Genomic DNA, 15511 nt, shown 5'->3' with positions numbered 1-15511 from the left:
TGTATCATGATCATTGAATTATGGTTAATTTTTTTATTAATTCTAATTTTACTGCACAGTAAAACACTTAATTGCCTATTTTATATATATATATATATATATATATATATATATATATATATATATAGCACTAAGATCTAAAAGCACTAGAAGAGAAATGCAGCTGCGATCAGATGATAAGAGCAAGTCATTTGTAACACTGATAAGTTATTACTAAGTATCTTCGCCTTTGACCAGTAGGTGGCGATATGCACAAAGAATGTGAATCGGCAAAAAACAAAAGAAGAATGTAGAAATGAAAGTGTAGATTTAATGTAAAAAGGACTTAACACCCACACCTATCACATTTCTTCAGAAGACATGGATTAAACCACTAGAGTCGTATGGATTACTTTCATGCTGCCTTTGTGCTTTTTGGAGAACCAAGTTCTGGTCACCATTGACTTGCATTGCATGGATCTACAGAGCTGAGATATTCTTCAAAACATTTTTTGTTTGTGTTCTGCAAATGAAATACATACACATCGGGATGGCATGATCATAACAAGGAAAGATAGTGGCAAATAGTATTTGTTATGAATGCTCAAGGTAGTATTTTAACATTGAAAACATTATACACGTTACCTTTAAAATCTCGCCTTTTAAAACATTTCAGAATTTGTTAGGAGATTTTTAATTGTTTGATTATGTTTTCTGTATCATAGCTGCATATGGCAGAACACCCTGCTGGGCATCTGGTGTTGAAATGGCTGATTGAACAAGATGCCAAGATGGAGGCAGAGAGAGAGGGCAAGTACAGAGCTCACAGTTTTGGGCTAAAAATATTCATAAGAATTTTGTGTGTACCCTTAGAGTAATACATTTTGTATTTATTCATAAACATATAGCAAATTAAAAAACAAAACACATACATAGAATCAACATTTCCCCCTCCCCAATCACCAATCCCACCCTGACCCCCAACAAACACCCCTGTGCTACCAAATAGAATACACAAAAAAGTAAAGAAAAAGAAATATAATAATCATATATAATTAAAACTAAACATCTCTATCCTGAGACTCCCCCAAAAACACTAAGTAATTGCTCCACTTCCTATCAAACAAATTCCAAATCCCCAGCCTTCTACTTGACATCTCCTAGAAAGCAGCCACCCTCCCTATCTCCGCATAACACTCCGGAATTGAAGGTGCTCCATCTGCCTTCCATCCCCTTAAAATAATTAGCCTGCCAATCATAATGCTTGTCAGAACCCTATTTTTTATGTGTTTATCCCCCAAATGTATAACCGCCCCATTGCCCAAAATACAGAGTCTGGGGCAGAATGAAATTTGAGTGCCCAAAACGTCACATATAAAACTCTGAACCTTCAACCAAAATTCATGGATGTTTGCACACCCCCAAAAAACATGGGTTGTGTCTCCATCTTCTGATTGGCATCACCAGCAGGTTTGTGTGTCTTTAAGACAATCCTATACAACCTAGAAGCGGTCCAATAGAATCTATGTAAAATCTTTAATTGCATGCTTCATTGGCTGTAGCACATCCTGCCTTGGAAATCCTCCTGGGAAATAACTACTAAAGAATTTGGAAATCATAATTACCATGTGATGGTGGGAAATAATTTTGGTTGGAATAACATTTTATAAATAAACCAAATTATAGATTGTTTTTTTTTATCACTTTCCTTCAAAGAAAGGAAGATATTTTTTTTTGCACTAGAGCTAATGACGATGCTAATGACATTCAAATGAACTTGTGGTTCAATGCTTCATTTCATCGAGGAATAAAGAAACTTAATTTAAACTTTCATTTTATTTGACTTGATTGCAAATGTTTCCATTTCACAATACAGAGCATTTTGTTTGCCTGTACACTGCTATAAAAGGTCACGGGAACAACACACAAACATACAAAATAGTTTTAACTTATTTTTTTTTAAATACATTTTCTTCTACCCTGGTACAGTGCCCAACAATAGCAAAATTGTCTCAGTCAAATGTATACAATCTTATTTACAGAGCAACATTATCAAAGTGCTTGAAGAGTCCTGATTATGTTTTCATGAGGGATACAGTATCTCACAAAAGTGAGTACACCCCTCACATTTTTGTAAATATTTGATTATATCTTTTCATGTGACAACACTGAAGAAATGACACTTTGCTACAATGTAAAGTAGAGAGTGTACAGCTTGTATAACAGTGTAAATTTGCTGTCCCCTCAAAATAACTCAACACACAGCCATTAATGTCTAAACCACTGGCAACAAAAGTGAGTACACCCCTAAGTGAAAATGTCCAAATTGGGCCTAAAGTGTCAATATTTTGTGTGGCCACCATTATTTTCCAGCACTGCTTTAACCCTCTTGGGCATGGAGTTCACCCGAGCTTCACAGGTTGCCACTGGAGTCCTCTTCTACTCCTCCATGATGACATCACAGAGCTGGTGGATGTTAGAGACCATGTGCTCCTCCACCTTCCAATTGAGGATACCCCACAGATGCTCAATAGGGTTTAGGTCTGGAGACATGCTCGGCCAGTCCATCACCTTCACCCTCAACTTATTTAGCAAGGCAGTGGTCGGCAGCGGAGGTGTGTTTGGGGTCGTTATCATGCTGGAATACTGCCCTGCGGCCCAGTCTCTGAAGGGAGGGGATCATGCTCTACTTCAGTATGTCACAGTACATGTTGGCATTCATGGTTCCCTCAATGAACTGTAGCTCCCCAGTGCCGGCAGCACTCATGTAGCCCCAGACCATGACACTCCCACCACCATGCTTGACTGTAGGTAAGACACACTTGTACTGCTCACCTGGTTGCCGCCACACACGCTTGACACCATCTGAACCAAATAATTGTATGTTATTTCATGGTTCCAGCAGGGGCGGATCTACGGGGTGGCAAAGGGTGGCAGCTGCCACCCCTGGGATACAGTCTTGCCACCCCTGTTGCCACCCCATTTATAAATCAGATAATATTTTTTTAAGTATATTTTATGTTCATAGCCTACACGTTGAAGGCCAATGAGACCCGCACCAAACTCCTCTCAAACAGAAATCGCCGATTTAGAATCCCTCCCCTCACAATGGTTTCACCCATCACCAGCACGGCAGCGACCCCTGCAAATTTCACCAGTCAGTCACGCCAGCAGAGCAGCTTGGATAGTGCATCGGAGTCGGAGAAGAGAGGCTGATAAGCAGCAGTGAGTTTTGAGGTAAGTTTTTGACACAAAGTCGAAAAAGTCCATAGCAGACAGTTAACCCTGCAACAACCACATTGTTACGTTATTTACATCCGCAATACTTTGTTGTCTCATCGAATTTGTCCATGATCGTCAGTCAGAATAAGGGTCTAGCGTTAGTCTAGCTCTTTGTGTGTGTTTAAACTAATGTTACTGCTGTCATGCATCCACTTTCCCAGCATCTATGACTATCCAATTTTGAAAAATGGTCAAAATGCCAAATTAAACTGAGATATCTAAGCGGTGTCATAAGCTGGTGATGCACAAGCACTGCACGTGTGACTCACGTACTCAAGAGTAGGCTACTAGTCTAGACATTTGAAGCTGATGTCAGCACATCACATGCTTAGTGCATGAGATGTAATTGCTTAGATTCCAGTTAAATATTTCATTGGGTTTGCTGGTAGATGAACCAACATAAAGCTGAGGCCAGCACAGCATCTGATGCATGATTAACCACATTTGTCTTAGTAGCTTATGCAATTTGAAATGTATTTCTGTACAATTACTTCAACTTACTGAAGTGAGTGCATTTTTATTAAAAACAAAAATTCCACTACATTCCACATGATACTGGTATTTCATACAATGTATCAGTGCCATGACCAAACTTGCAAAAATCATGATCAACTAGAGGAAATAAACCGTAACATTGTTAACAGCTGTTCATGGCTCTGCAGCATTGTTAGTTAAAAACTTCTCATGATGGGAATACACAATAGTATGAATCTAGTTAAAGTATTTACATTTTACTAAGGATTAAGATTCAATTAACATGGATAGATGAATTGGAATTGTACAACATGGTTTTAACCAACATGCTATTTTTACGTTTGACAAACTGCAGGTCAGATTAGGATGCAAAATGAAAAGGTTTGGCATAGCCAAGTTCTTTCAACCCAAGAAAAAAAGGGGGAACTAGACACAGGTGGAGAAGACAGGGAGAGAAGAAGGGAGACTGGAGAGAAGTTAGACAAAGATGAGCAGCACAAGAGACTGGAGCAGACCGAGGGGCCAGAAGCAGACCAAGGTTCAGGAGCAGCAGGAGACACTAAGGCGGACTGAGGGCCAGAAGCAGTGTGAGGGGCAGGAGCAGCATGAGAGACTAGAGCAGACCGAGGGTCATGAGCAGGACGAGGGGCAGGGTCAATATGAGGGTCATGAGCAGCATGCGGGGCTGGAGCAGCCCACTGAAGAAGAGGGAAATGTAGGACGAGAGAGAGGGCAAATCAGTGAAGAGTGTGAAAGTGAAACTGGAGAGATGGCTAGGAGCAGCGAATGTCAAGCTGGCCCTCATGGTATGTTGAATCACTGCTGTAATAAAGACATGTCCAACTCTAGGCGCAAAATTAAAACTGATCTTGTTTAGATAAATGCAACAAAAATTTTAATATGTTGTCAGTACTGTGATTTTGTTTTGTTTTCTCTTCTCAGATATATCAAAGCTGAAGGCAGATGATCCGACACAACCTGTGTTAAAGGTATTTCCCAAAACCATGCAGGGAGGGGCAAGGAGGAGCTTCCATGGACAGTGGTATGAGGAATATCCTTGGTTGGAATATTCAGTGGCCATGGACGCTGCGTATTGCTTTGCATGCCGGCATTTTTCGTCTAGCAAAACTGTTTATACCTCTTCTGCGGGATACAAAAACTGGCGCAAGGCCACTTTCAAAGATGGTGGCTTTAGTGTACATTCCAAATCTGAGGCGCATTTGAATGCAATGACCACATGGCGAGATCATCAAAAGATGATGAAACGCAACATATCAGTATTAGGCATGATGAATGATGAGAATCGCAAACAGATAAAAGAGAATCAACAATACATAAAGACTATAGGTCAGGTATTGCGTCTTACTGCAATACAGAATATAGCTCAGCGTGGACATAATGAAAATGATGAGTCTAGGAACAGAGGCAATTTCCTTGAGATTTTGCACGTAGTAGGAGATCATGATTCTTTTATTCAAAAAGACTATCAGAAGGCCCCACTAATGCGATGTATACTTCCAAAAATATCCAAAACGAAATATTACAAATCCTGGCAGGGATGGTCCAGGAGGACATACTAAAAGAAGTCAAATCGAGTCAGTACTTCTCTGTTACATCTGACTGAAACAAAAGATCTCAGCAAAAGGGAGCAGTTGTCCATAGTCTTAAGGTACTATTATGAGGGAGCTGTACGGGAGGGCTTCTTAGGCTTTTGGGAAGCCGAACATTTGGATGCCAGCTCCTTAGCTACCAAAATCATCTCTTCTTTGGAGCAGTATGGCCTTGAATACAAGGAGAATTTAGTGGGCCAAGGGTACGACGGCGCTGCAGTTATGAGTGGCCGGTGCTCAGGGGTGCAGACAAGAGTTAGACAAGTAGCCAAATATGCTTTTTATGTCCACTGCAATGCTCATTGCTTAAATTTGGTCATTGTCGATTGCGTCAAGAAGGTCCCTGAGGCTGGGGAGTTTTTTTACTTTGCTCCAGCAATTGTATGTGTTTCTTTCCGGCTCTTCTTTCCATCAAAAGTGGATGGAAGTACAAGCGGAGATGTTTAGTGGCCCCCCTAGAGAACTTCAAAGCCTCAGCGACACCAGATGGGCCTGTCGCGGCATTGCCTGTAGGAACCTTTTTGATAGATTGCCTGCAGTACTCAAAGTGTTGGATGACATATCATATGAGGTTGATCCTGAAAGATCTACGAAGGCCCGAGGGTTAATGTCTCAAATTGACCTGAACTTCATTGGGCTACTTGCCATATTTAGACAGGTGCTGGGTGATGCAAAGTTTTTGTCTGAGCTGCTACAGTCCCCAAACTTGGATCTCCTCAGAGCTGTAGACTTAATTGAGACCCTCAGGGAGACCTTTGAAGAGCATCGCAATGAGGATGAGTACTTTAATGAGCTGTGGAACACAGTAATCCACACATGTGAAACCTGCAACATCCCCATCACTGTTAGGCTAAAAAGAGCCAAACAGACACCCAGAGCACTAAATGACAGTTACTGTATGTCACATCCACACTTGGTCACAGAAGCCAAGTTAATGGCAAGGATGCCTTTAGAACAAACATATTCCTGCCCATAATGGACTCCATTATTGGGGAAATGCAGAAGCGTTTTTCAGCGCCCAGTTGCAATATAATGAAAGGCTTACAGGGGCTAAACCCAGTTAGCAATCACTTCTTAAAAGAGGATATTGTCTTGCTGCTTGCTGAAGCATATGGCTCAAATATTGAGGATCTGAAAAATGAAGTCGCTCAGGTTGAGAGGCTTTTTGCAAGGAGTAAAAGAGATGGAAAAAATTGCCCTTCATCTTTGATTGAACTGCTAGGTTATTTGGACCCTTTTAAAGAGGTGTTTTATGAGATGCATCGTTTATGCAAGATTGCAGCTGTTTTACCAGTTACCACAGCTGGATGTGAGCGCAGTTTTTCCACTCTAAAACTCGTAAAAAATCACCTGCGCTCAACTATGCTAACTGAGAGATTGTCCCATTTAGCTGTGCTCAGCATTGAGAGTGACCGTGCAAAAGCAGTGGACTTAAACGAGTTTGTTCAACGCTTTTCTAGCATTCATGGAAACCGCCGTCTGCAATTGATTTAACCTGTACAGTTTAATAGTCATGTGCAATAAAATAACAGCATCTTGCAAATAAGAAAATTGCATTAGGTTATAATTTTATCAAGTTAGTGTTTTTCATTTCAAGATGTTCTTTTTCGTATGTTTGCTGCATACAGTATGGAGCCTCACAAATGCCTGGAATCTATAAATGTTTATCTTGAGATGAAATGCCTAAACTATAGGCCTAGTTAATATGAATTCCATAGTTCCTCTGGATTTTGAGGTCTTGCCTCAGGAAATTGTGTTTTTGATGTTTGCCCTCAAGTGATTAGCAGTTTAGCAGAGAAAGAGAGAGAGAGAGAGATGTGTGTGTGTGTGTGTGTGTGTGTGTGTGAGAGAGAGATTAATTAAATGTACATAAGAATGTCAATTGTTGTATGTTATATTGTAATAAATCCAAAAATAATTTTGACTAAAAGGTACTTCACTGAGTCTTTATTGAATCAGAGGGAAATGTTTTGACAGTCATGGTTATCAATGCAACAATCCTGCATTATAATCTTGTTTCAATCCAGATAACCTAAATCTATTGATGGCTTATGGTGAATGATTAAATCTGTCCATATTCCCTCAAAACTCACTAGAAGACATATTTTTGATCTCCTGGGGAGCATACCCCCAAACCCCCCAATAATTGCTTTTTCACAAAGTACAATTTAAGTATAGACTACACAGACTGTTGATAGTGATTACACAGAGAAAGGGTCCACAATTCACAAATTAAGACCCACACCATCCAAAAACCCATCTACATCTCTGATTTGACTCCCACTCTGTGTAATGTAGTGTAGAGAACAAAACACATTCAATGAAAACCGTAGCATTTTAAATTATGAATAATTTCCATGGCCCCCCTCCTGAAACCTCATGCCACCCCTTTGCCACCCCAGGAAAAAATCTCTAGATCCGCCACTGGGTTCCAGTAATCCATGTCCTTTGTTTGCAGGCTTTCTTGTGCATCATCTTTAGAAGAGGCTTCCTTCTGGGACGACAGCCATGCAGACCAATTTGATGCAGTGTGCGGCGTATGGTCTGAGCACTGACAGGCTGACCCCCCACCCATTCAACCTCTGCAGCAATGCTGGCAGCACTCATACGTCTATTTCCCAAAGACAACCTCTGGATATGACGCTGAGCACGTGCACTCAACTTCTTTGGTCGACCAAGGCGAGGCATGTTCTGAGTGAAACCTGTCCTGTTAAACCGCTTTATGGTCTTGGCCACCGTGCTGCAGCTCAGTGTCAGGGACTCTTGGCAATCTTCTTATAGCCTAGGCCATCTTTATGTAGAGCAACAAATCTTTTTTTCAGATCCTCAGAGTTCTTTGCCATGAGGTGCCATGTTGAACTTCCAGTGACCAGTATGAGGGAGTGTGAGGGTGATGACACCAAATTTAACACACCTGCTCCCCATTCACACCTGAGACCTTGTAACACTAACGAGTCACATGACACCGGGTAGGGAAAATGGCTAATTGGGCCCAATCTGGACATTTTCACTTAGGGGTGTACTCACTTTTGTTGCCAGTGGTTTAGACATTAAGGGCTGTGTGTTGAGTTATTTTGAGGGGACGGCAAATTTACACTGTTATACAAGATGTACACTCACTATTTACATTGTAGCAAAGTGTCTTTTCTTCAGTGTTGTCACATGAAAAGATATAATCAAATATTTACAACAATGTGAGGGGTGCACTCACTTTTGTGAGATACTGTATATACAGTGTTATACTAATTTTGTAACAGAGCCTTTTAACCCAGAAAGACACAATATGCCATCATAAGGAGTTTCTGGGAAATAATGTTCATAAGGAAAACAAAACAAAAACTTGCATTTTACAGATGTGACGGCCTAAAATATGAATTTAATTTAATTATTTCAGACATCCACACACACAAGTTACCTTTATATCTGGATTGTGGGTTTCCAGTTTTGCCATTAACATCCTGGTAAGTAGGAAGTAAGGCTGCTGAATCATTTTGGGACCATTATGTGTAAGTGGAGGTAAAAACCATGCCCTCAGAATTATTTGACGCTCTATGCACACTCAAGTTCGAGCAGGATGCAACACCCTTCTCGTACCACGAATGAGATCCTCTTTATGAGAAAAAAGAAAACCCCAACAACTTAGAAATGCACTTCAGAAGGCATCTGGTTGTGAGAAAAGGCAGCAGTTGCCATTGTGTTACCAAGTGTCTGGTATATATACTGGAGCACTGAAAAGGGCTCTGGTTATGAGAAGTCATCTTCTGTGTTTACCACTGAAATCTGCAAGAAAAGAAAAGGACAGCAACATTAAGGGATGGTAGTTTCCATAGCCTGTTAAAAGTCCTACATTTAAAAAGTGACATTCATGCAATAATTTATTCACCAAGGATGCATTAAAGGTATTGAGAACTATAGTAAAGAAATGTATAAAGTTGCAATATAACAGTTTAACTATTAAGGTATTCAGCTGAACTTTCATCATGTTTTCTGTAGCACCTCCTATAGATGTGACTGGCTTGTAGTTCTTACAGACCTTAAGATCAACTGTTCTCACAACGGCTCAACATTACAATTTTACTTTTATCCATCCACAAAACTCTTATCGAACCATTTACTGTCCAAACTTTAAACTCTACCCTTTTCATTTATGAGAGTGTAAATCTCCTTTTTCTTTTTGCCAGAAAGAACAGCATTCCAGTCTTCTCTCTACTGCTGCAGGTGAAACTGGTGTTGGCATGTAGGCCTACTGTTCAATGATGTGGAGTCCCTCTCAAACTAGAGACTTTTGTCCTCTTATTTTTGTGCATATTTTGTGCATCCACTTCTCTGTCTGTCCTGCAGATTCAATTTGCAGTCTTTGTTCATCAAAGTAGTGTACTTTCATGCATCAAATAACCTTCAACTCTCAAAAGATGAATATACTGATGGGTTTCTAGTAGGGCTATCAATTGATTAAATTTTTTTATAAAATTAATGACATAGAATGCAGATTAATTAATTGAAATTAATCGCAAATAATCACATGCATATTTATTTGCTGAGAAAGGCCCCCAAATAAATATAATCCATAAAATGATAATGCATAATAATTAAAATCTTTATAAATATAATATGTAGGACCTATAATACGTTTTGAAATTCAGTTTGAAATAAATTGCATTACTGTGACAGATGAAAACAACTTTATAAAAAAAGTGACTTTAAGAATTCAATATAGTGTTTTATTCTCATATCATTGAACAAGCTTAGAGGTGACAGCAATTTGTTTTGCATTGAATTCAACTATGTGTCCAGTCCTCACAATACACATTCTTGCGTTCTGTCTGCACTATTTTTAATTGTTGCTCTATGTACATATGCGTGCCCCAGACGGACAGTTTGGAGCATCTCACTAGTATTCAATATCATAAACGCTGCATTGTAAGGACACTGTGTCACTTTGAAAGTAGAGGAAACTTTGAAAACCACATCTCAAGTGTCCCGTTTTCTGTTGAGCTTCACCCACCTGTTGTGCATCCTCCATTTCTGGATGTATCCACTGGCACGTGGTGAGCAAAGCTGTGTGGCCATATTCAATTAATTTCAATAGGAGCAGAACGCCACGCTTGTCCGTACTTTTATTACGGAAGTTACATACGAGGGGCATGATTTATTGTGTTCGTTTTTTAAGGCTTTATTTTGAATATAATTAATCACACATAATTAACGTGTTAAATGGTCAGACTTGTTTCTAGAGAAAAGTTTATTATTGGCCTTTTTTTAAATTACAATTGAACTGTAGGAAAGCAAATGCACTCATTACTTAAATAACTGATAAAATGCATTGTAAAGGGATTGATTGAGAGTAAATTAAAGCAGATTAAAGGCCTTTTGTGTGTTTGTTTACATTTGAATTTTTACAGTTATTTTTTTAAATGGCGAGCATTTCTCATTTGAGTAGGCCCATTTGAACATTCTGTCAATGTAAGTCTATGAGATTTTTGATTATCTGCGGTGTAGAAAAGACATAGCCTACTATTCCAAAACAGTCAGCTTCTTTCAAAAACAATGTCTTTTTGATTTTTAATTTTTTTGAATGATATAGTGTAGTTTAAAGAGCCATTTTCCACAGCCAGACAATAATTTCTGGAATAAGTCATTGCCACTCTTTCCCATCCTGCATTGATTCAGAGGGGACAGCTCAAAATAAGTAGATATTGCAAATATTTTGTTGCAATGAGGTAGATGACAGCCTATATAGTTATTAACCACAGATAGTGATTCTGCATTACTCACAGCAGGGTACGTGTGGCCAACAGAGGCAGAATGTCTACTGATATCGATATTGAGGTCATCCTCACTGGTCTTCAGGTACACTGGATTATCAAAGTTCATGCTCTTCTTGTTTTTGATTTGCCAGTTCCGCCACATCAAATAACCACCTGCAGCAGCCATGGCCAACAACACTGCAAGTAAATAAAGGGATCATTTCAGTAACTCTATGTGACGAGGAGGAGAGAGGGGCTGGGCTGTGACTACGCATGCCCGGCCCCCAATCAGGCTGATCAGCCGAAGAGAGGGATAAGTGCAGCAGAATGCAGCAGTTCAGGAGAGAGAGAGAGCCACATGCAGCTACCATGTGTGAATTTATATTTTTGTGTCTTTTTGTTTAAGTTCCTATTATAATATTATTTTGATTGTTCAGCCGATTCCTGCCTCCTCCTTTCTCATTTAAACCCTGTTACATTGGTGTTGAAGCCGGGAAGGAGGAGGGATGCACTGTCACGGAGTCCTCGCCACTGCCATCCATCCAAAGGAGCAGCCGCAGCCATCTGCCAGGGGACGGAGGAGTTGCTGCCGGCCGCCTTGATGCAGAGGAACAGCCGCCATCCGCGAGGGGAGGAGGGGCTCGCTGCTGGCCGCCTGGAGTGGTGGAGCCGCTGCCAGGGGTAGAGGAGTTCCCTACCGGCCGCCAAAATGTGGAGGGGCGTTCCATCCACCAGGGGTCAGAGGACTGTCTCCGGTCTGCCCTGGCAGGAGTGGCCGTCATCCGCCAGAGGGTGGAGGATTGATCGAGGACCAGGCGACAGTGTAACTGGGAACTGGCAAGCAAGTTTTTTTTCTCTCTGAAAAGGGAAGATCTGCCCCTAGTCATAGCCTATCAATATATGAGGGGTAGTACATCAGTCTTTCAATATCAGTAGAAGAAATTATATACTTACACATAGGTAAAGTTGCCCAGGCCGCTGCTGATCCTTTGGCTGATGAATTCACTTCATGTATGGAGGTACTGATGTTTCCTTCTACGGGTTTTTAAAAACAAATACAGTACAGTTACTGTACCTAATGCAACCACTCCAAACATGAACTAAAGTATTATGTCAAAGAAAATCAACTAAGCAGAAGAATATTTCTATGATACTAAATAGCTCTGAGACACTTGCCATCAAAAGGTTGCTGTAAATGGTGACTATAATGGTAAATAAATTGTACAATCTTATGAATATCGGAGCAGACAAAAGCATCAAAACGATCAAATGGAAACAAATCACATTCTTGGTTCTGACATAGCCATTAGCAATACTGTCGATGCTGTTTAGGATTCTTGTTAGTTCAGAATAATGTTCTCAATGCAGAGGTAAAGACTACAGTAGAAATTTTACTCCCATGTTAAATTATCGATGTTACCTGGTTAGCAGGAGGCAGCAACTGGCCTTACCAGAATGAACCGGTACAGAGGCAACCTTCGCTGCCCCAGACACTTTCAAACTAAATTATTCTTAGTATAAATAACATAGCATAAAGGTTCCTTTTCCATTTCCCATTTTAATTTTCCCCATAACTATAAATGATCAAAATGCAAACAAACAAACTCCAGTTGACAGAAACTTTCATACAATTTAGCAAAATGTCTAGAAATAATTCTGAACGTAATTATGGTCTGCTGCTTTTTTAAGTTTAAACGTCTAGTTTACTATCGTAACCACCGTTCCCTGATGGAGGGAACGAGATATTGTGTCGATGTAGTGACACTAGGGGTCGATCTTGGAAGCCCCAGAACATCTCAGATCTTTGAGAAAAGGCCAATGAGAATTGGCGAGTGGAATTTGCATGCCACTCCCCCGGACATACGGGTTTAAAAGGAGCTGTAATGCATCCATTCATTCAGGTTTTTTGCAGAGGCCAAGGTCCAGGACATTTCAGCGGGTAGTACAGCATTGTTGCAAGAGGGACACAACATCTCGTTCCCTCCATCAGGGAACGGAGGTTACAACAGGGTGACACTAGGAATCCTTATACAAAACGCCACAACAGCTGAACTGTGCAACTTGAACTGCCGATGCAGGTACAAGCAGGCTACTGCGTGCGTAAAAGCAGATGCACTCGGACTGCATGTAGCCTTCCCCAACGCCCCAAAAAACATTGTATAGTTTCCCACATCCCTGGGGGAAGACGTATCTAGTATGAGAGCATACAAAACCTGGGACGAGACCGGCTCAACCCGGAGATTGTAAAATCTTGTGAAGGTATTAGGTGTTGCTAATGATGTCGGTGTAAAGCGATCAATGGAAAGGAGGAGGCGAGAACCGGCTTTTCAACATAAATAATATTTTAATATAAAACTTAGACACAAACACATCCGTAAACTATCTCTCTCTCTCTCTCGCACAATCCTCCGCAGTCGACCTTTATCCCTCTCGGAGGCTTGATTAGCCTGATAAGGGACAGGGTGTGTATAATCACGACCCAGCCCAGCCACATTCCTTCCTCGTTCTCTCAGGAAGGGGAGCCCCCGGCATGACGAAGCCCTGCCACAGTCTGCTAGAAAGGTGCCATTGGCCCGTGCCCACAATTCTTGTAGAGTGTGCTTGTATTCCCAAAGGGGTGGGCACGGCCTGGACCTTGTATGCCAATGCGATGTATCTTCCTCCTCCAAGCTTGCGCGGAGGGTCACGTGAGAGTCCTCCAGACCGAACTCCAGGCATGTTTCGCTATCAGAGAACACTTGCAGGTCCCTGACCCTCTTGATGGAAGTGAGTGCGGTCAGAAGGGCGGCCTTCAATTCGACTGACTCTAGTGGCTCAAATGGAGCTCTCTGTAGGCCCCGAAGGACCACGGAGAGGTCCCATGAGGGAAAGAGTTGGATTCAGAGGATGATTCAACCTCCTTGCGCCTCTCAGGAACCTGAGGATCAAGTCGTGCTTTCCATCTAAAAATACTTACCATCTACTGCATCGTGGTGTGCCGATATAGTGGCAACATACACCTTCAAGGTGGAGAGGGATAGCCACCCCTCCAACTTTTCCTGCAGGAAAGAAAGCACTGATCCGACTGTGCATCTCTGAGGGTCGTCGCTTTGGGAAGAACACCAATTTGTAGACCATGTAGATTGTTCCACAACCAACTCTCGAGAGTCCGCTAGAATCAGCCAGTCATCGATGTATTTGAGTATGCGGACGCCCACTTCCCTTAACAGGGTAAGAGCTGCCTCTGTGACCTTCGTGAAGACGCGAGAGGACAGGGACCTTGTACTGATATGCCCGGCCGTCGAAAGCAAATCGTAGGAAGGGTCTGGTCGCCTGCTGAACTAAATGATGTAGCCAAGTCGGATGGTCCTGGCCAACCAGCGCGACAGGTTGGAAAGCTCTACTTTACGGTGTATCTGAACTCATTGGAGCCCCCAATTCACCATGCTAGACATGGAGATGGAGAGAAAGCCGATGGAATGTGCTGTATATCCAACAGCATACGCTTCTAAAGAGGTGAATGGACCGGCAGTGGTATTCAGCTCGCTGACACACAACCGCTCATCTCTAAAGAACAAATCTGAATGAATGGAGGCATTCCAGCTCCTTTTATACCCGTATGTCCTGGGGAGTGGCATGCAAATTCCAATCGGCAATTCTCTTTGGCCTTTTCTCAAAGATCTGAGGTGTTTTGGGGCTCCCAAGTGCGACCCCTAGTTATCAAGCCACTACATAAAATCATATATGCCATAATTAGTGCCCATAGACTAGCTGGCAGAATATTAGGAAGGCAAACTTCCCCAATTTGACAGTAGTCATGTTAAATTAGTTATCACACACCCAAAAGCCTACGTCTAATGCTGAATTTGTAAACATGCCATTTCAACAAACTTCAATTATGAAGCAAACTATCATTGTGGCAGTAAGCAAATCAAATGCATGGATCTCAATGCACATGCACTTAGCATCCTAGTGACTGCTTTACCTTAAGGGTAACTGGGGTGAAGGGTCACCCTCCCTCCATCTTGAGGGGTAGCAATAGGTGCTTCTGTCATAAAAGAGAACAAAATTGTCCCATTTCCAGAAATTCTTTTCTTAAAGCTTTGGACTACTGTATGGCACATGCTATTCACTAGAAATCATTTTTGTCTAGCATTTCTAATGGCTGCTGTCAGAACGGTACCAAAAAAACAGCAGAACAACAAGTCGTCCATGTTGGGATTGTGAGATGCCAATTATTACAGTTGAATACGCTGTTATAATGACCACTTTGATCAAATATATTTGCTGATTTCTACTTAATCAGAGTAAAATGCTAAATAGCATCAACAGGGATCTACTCCAATCCATGGATAATTTTGAAGTATGCATCATAAAGGAGATACTGTTTCCAATTTCAAAAAGGTGGGGGACAAAAACCCCCATAGCAAAAAGGGTATT

General features: G+C 41.3%; 2 protein-coding genes across 3 annotated transcripts in view; one reads left to right on the top strand and one right to left on the bottom strand.

The window, feature by feature from the left end:
* Positions 1–4222: 4222 nt before the first annotated feature.
* Positions 4223–6321, top strand: LOC127635502 (uncharacterized). Its single transcript, XM_052115591.1, has 3 exons — positions 4223–4541; positions 4678–5183; positions 5764–6321. Exons 1-3 carry the CDS (start codon positions 4223–4225, stop codon positions 6319–6321), a joined length of 1383 nt encoding a protein of 460 aa, XP_051971551.1.
* Positions 6322–7285: 964 nt separating this feature from the next.
* Positions 7286–15511, bottom strand: part of LOC127635535 (very low-density lipoprotein receptor-like) — a 65034-nt gene continuing 56808 nt past the window's right edge. For both annotated transcript variants that reach the window (XM_052115627.1, XM_052115628.1), the window contains exons 16-18: positions 12047–12127; positions 11121–11290; positions 7286–9125 (exon numbers count right to left, since the gene is read on the bottom strand). In XM_052115627.1, coding sequence (XP_051971587.1) covers positions 9090–9125; positions 11121–11290; positions 12047–12127 — 287 coding nt within the window. In that variant the 3' untranslated portion in view covers positions 7286–9089. The remainder of the gene's footprint in view (positions 9126–11120; positions 11291–12046; positions 12128–15511) is intronic.

This window comes from Xyrauchen texanus, chromosome 43 (genome assembly GCF_025860055.1).
Source record: "Xyrauchen texanus isolate HMW12.3.18 chromosome 43, RBS_HiC_50CHRs, whole genome shotgun sequence".
Taxonomy (NCBI): Eukaryota; Metazoa; Chordata; class Actinopteri; order Cypriniformes; family Catostomidae; genus Xyrauchen; species Xyrauchen texanus.
The sequence above is the reverse complement of the archived record's forward strand: the minus strand, read 5'-3'. Positions and strand labels throughout refer to the sequence as shown.

What these genes read in the sequence shown, in the direction of transcription:
- LOC127635502 (XM_052115591.1), top strand. Translation starts at nt 4,223, where the DNA reads ATGAGCAGCACAAGAGACTGGAGCAGACCGAGGGGCCAGAAGCAGACC. An exon ending in ATGTCAAGCTGGCCCTCATG is followed by an intron (nt 4,542 to 4,677) that starts GTATGTTGAATC and finishes TTCTCTTCTCAG; the next exon opens with ATATATCAAAGCTGAAGGCA. An exon ending in ATTTCCTTGAGATTTTGCAC is followed by an intron (nt 5,184 to 5,763) that starts GTAGTAGGAGAT and finishes TTCCATCAAAAG; the next exon opens with TGGATGGAAGTACAAGCGGA.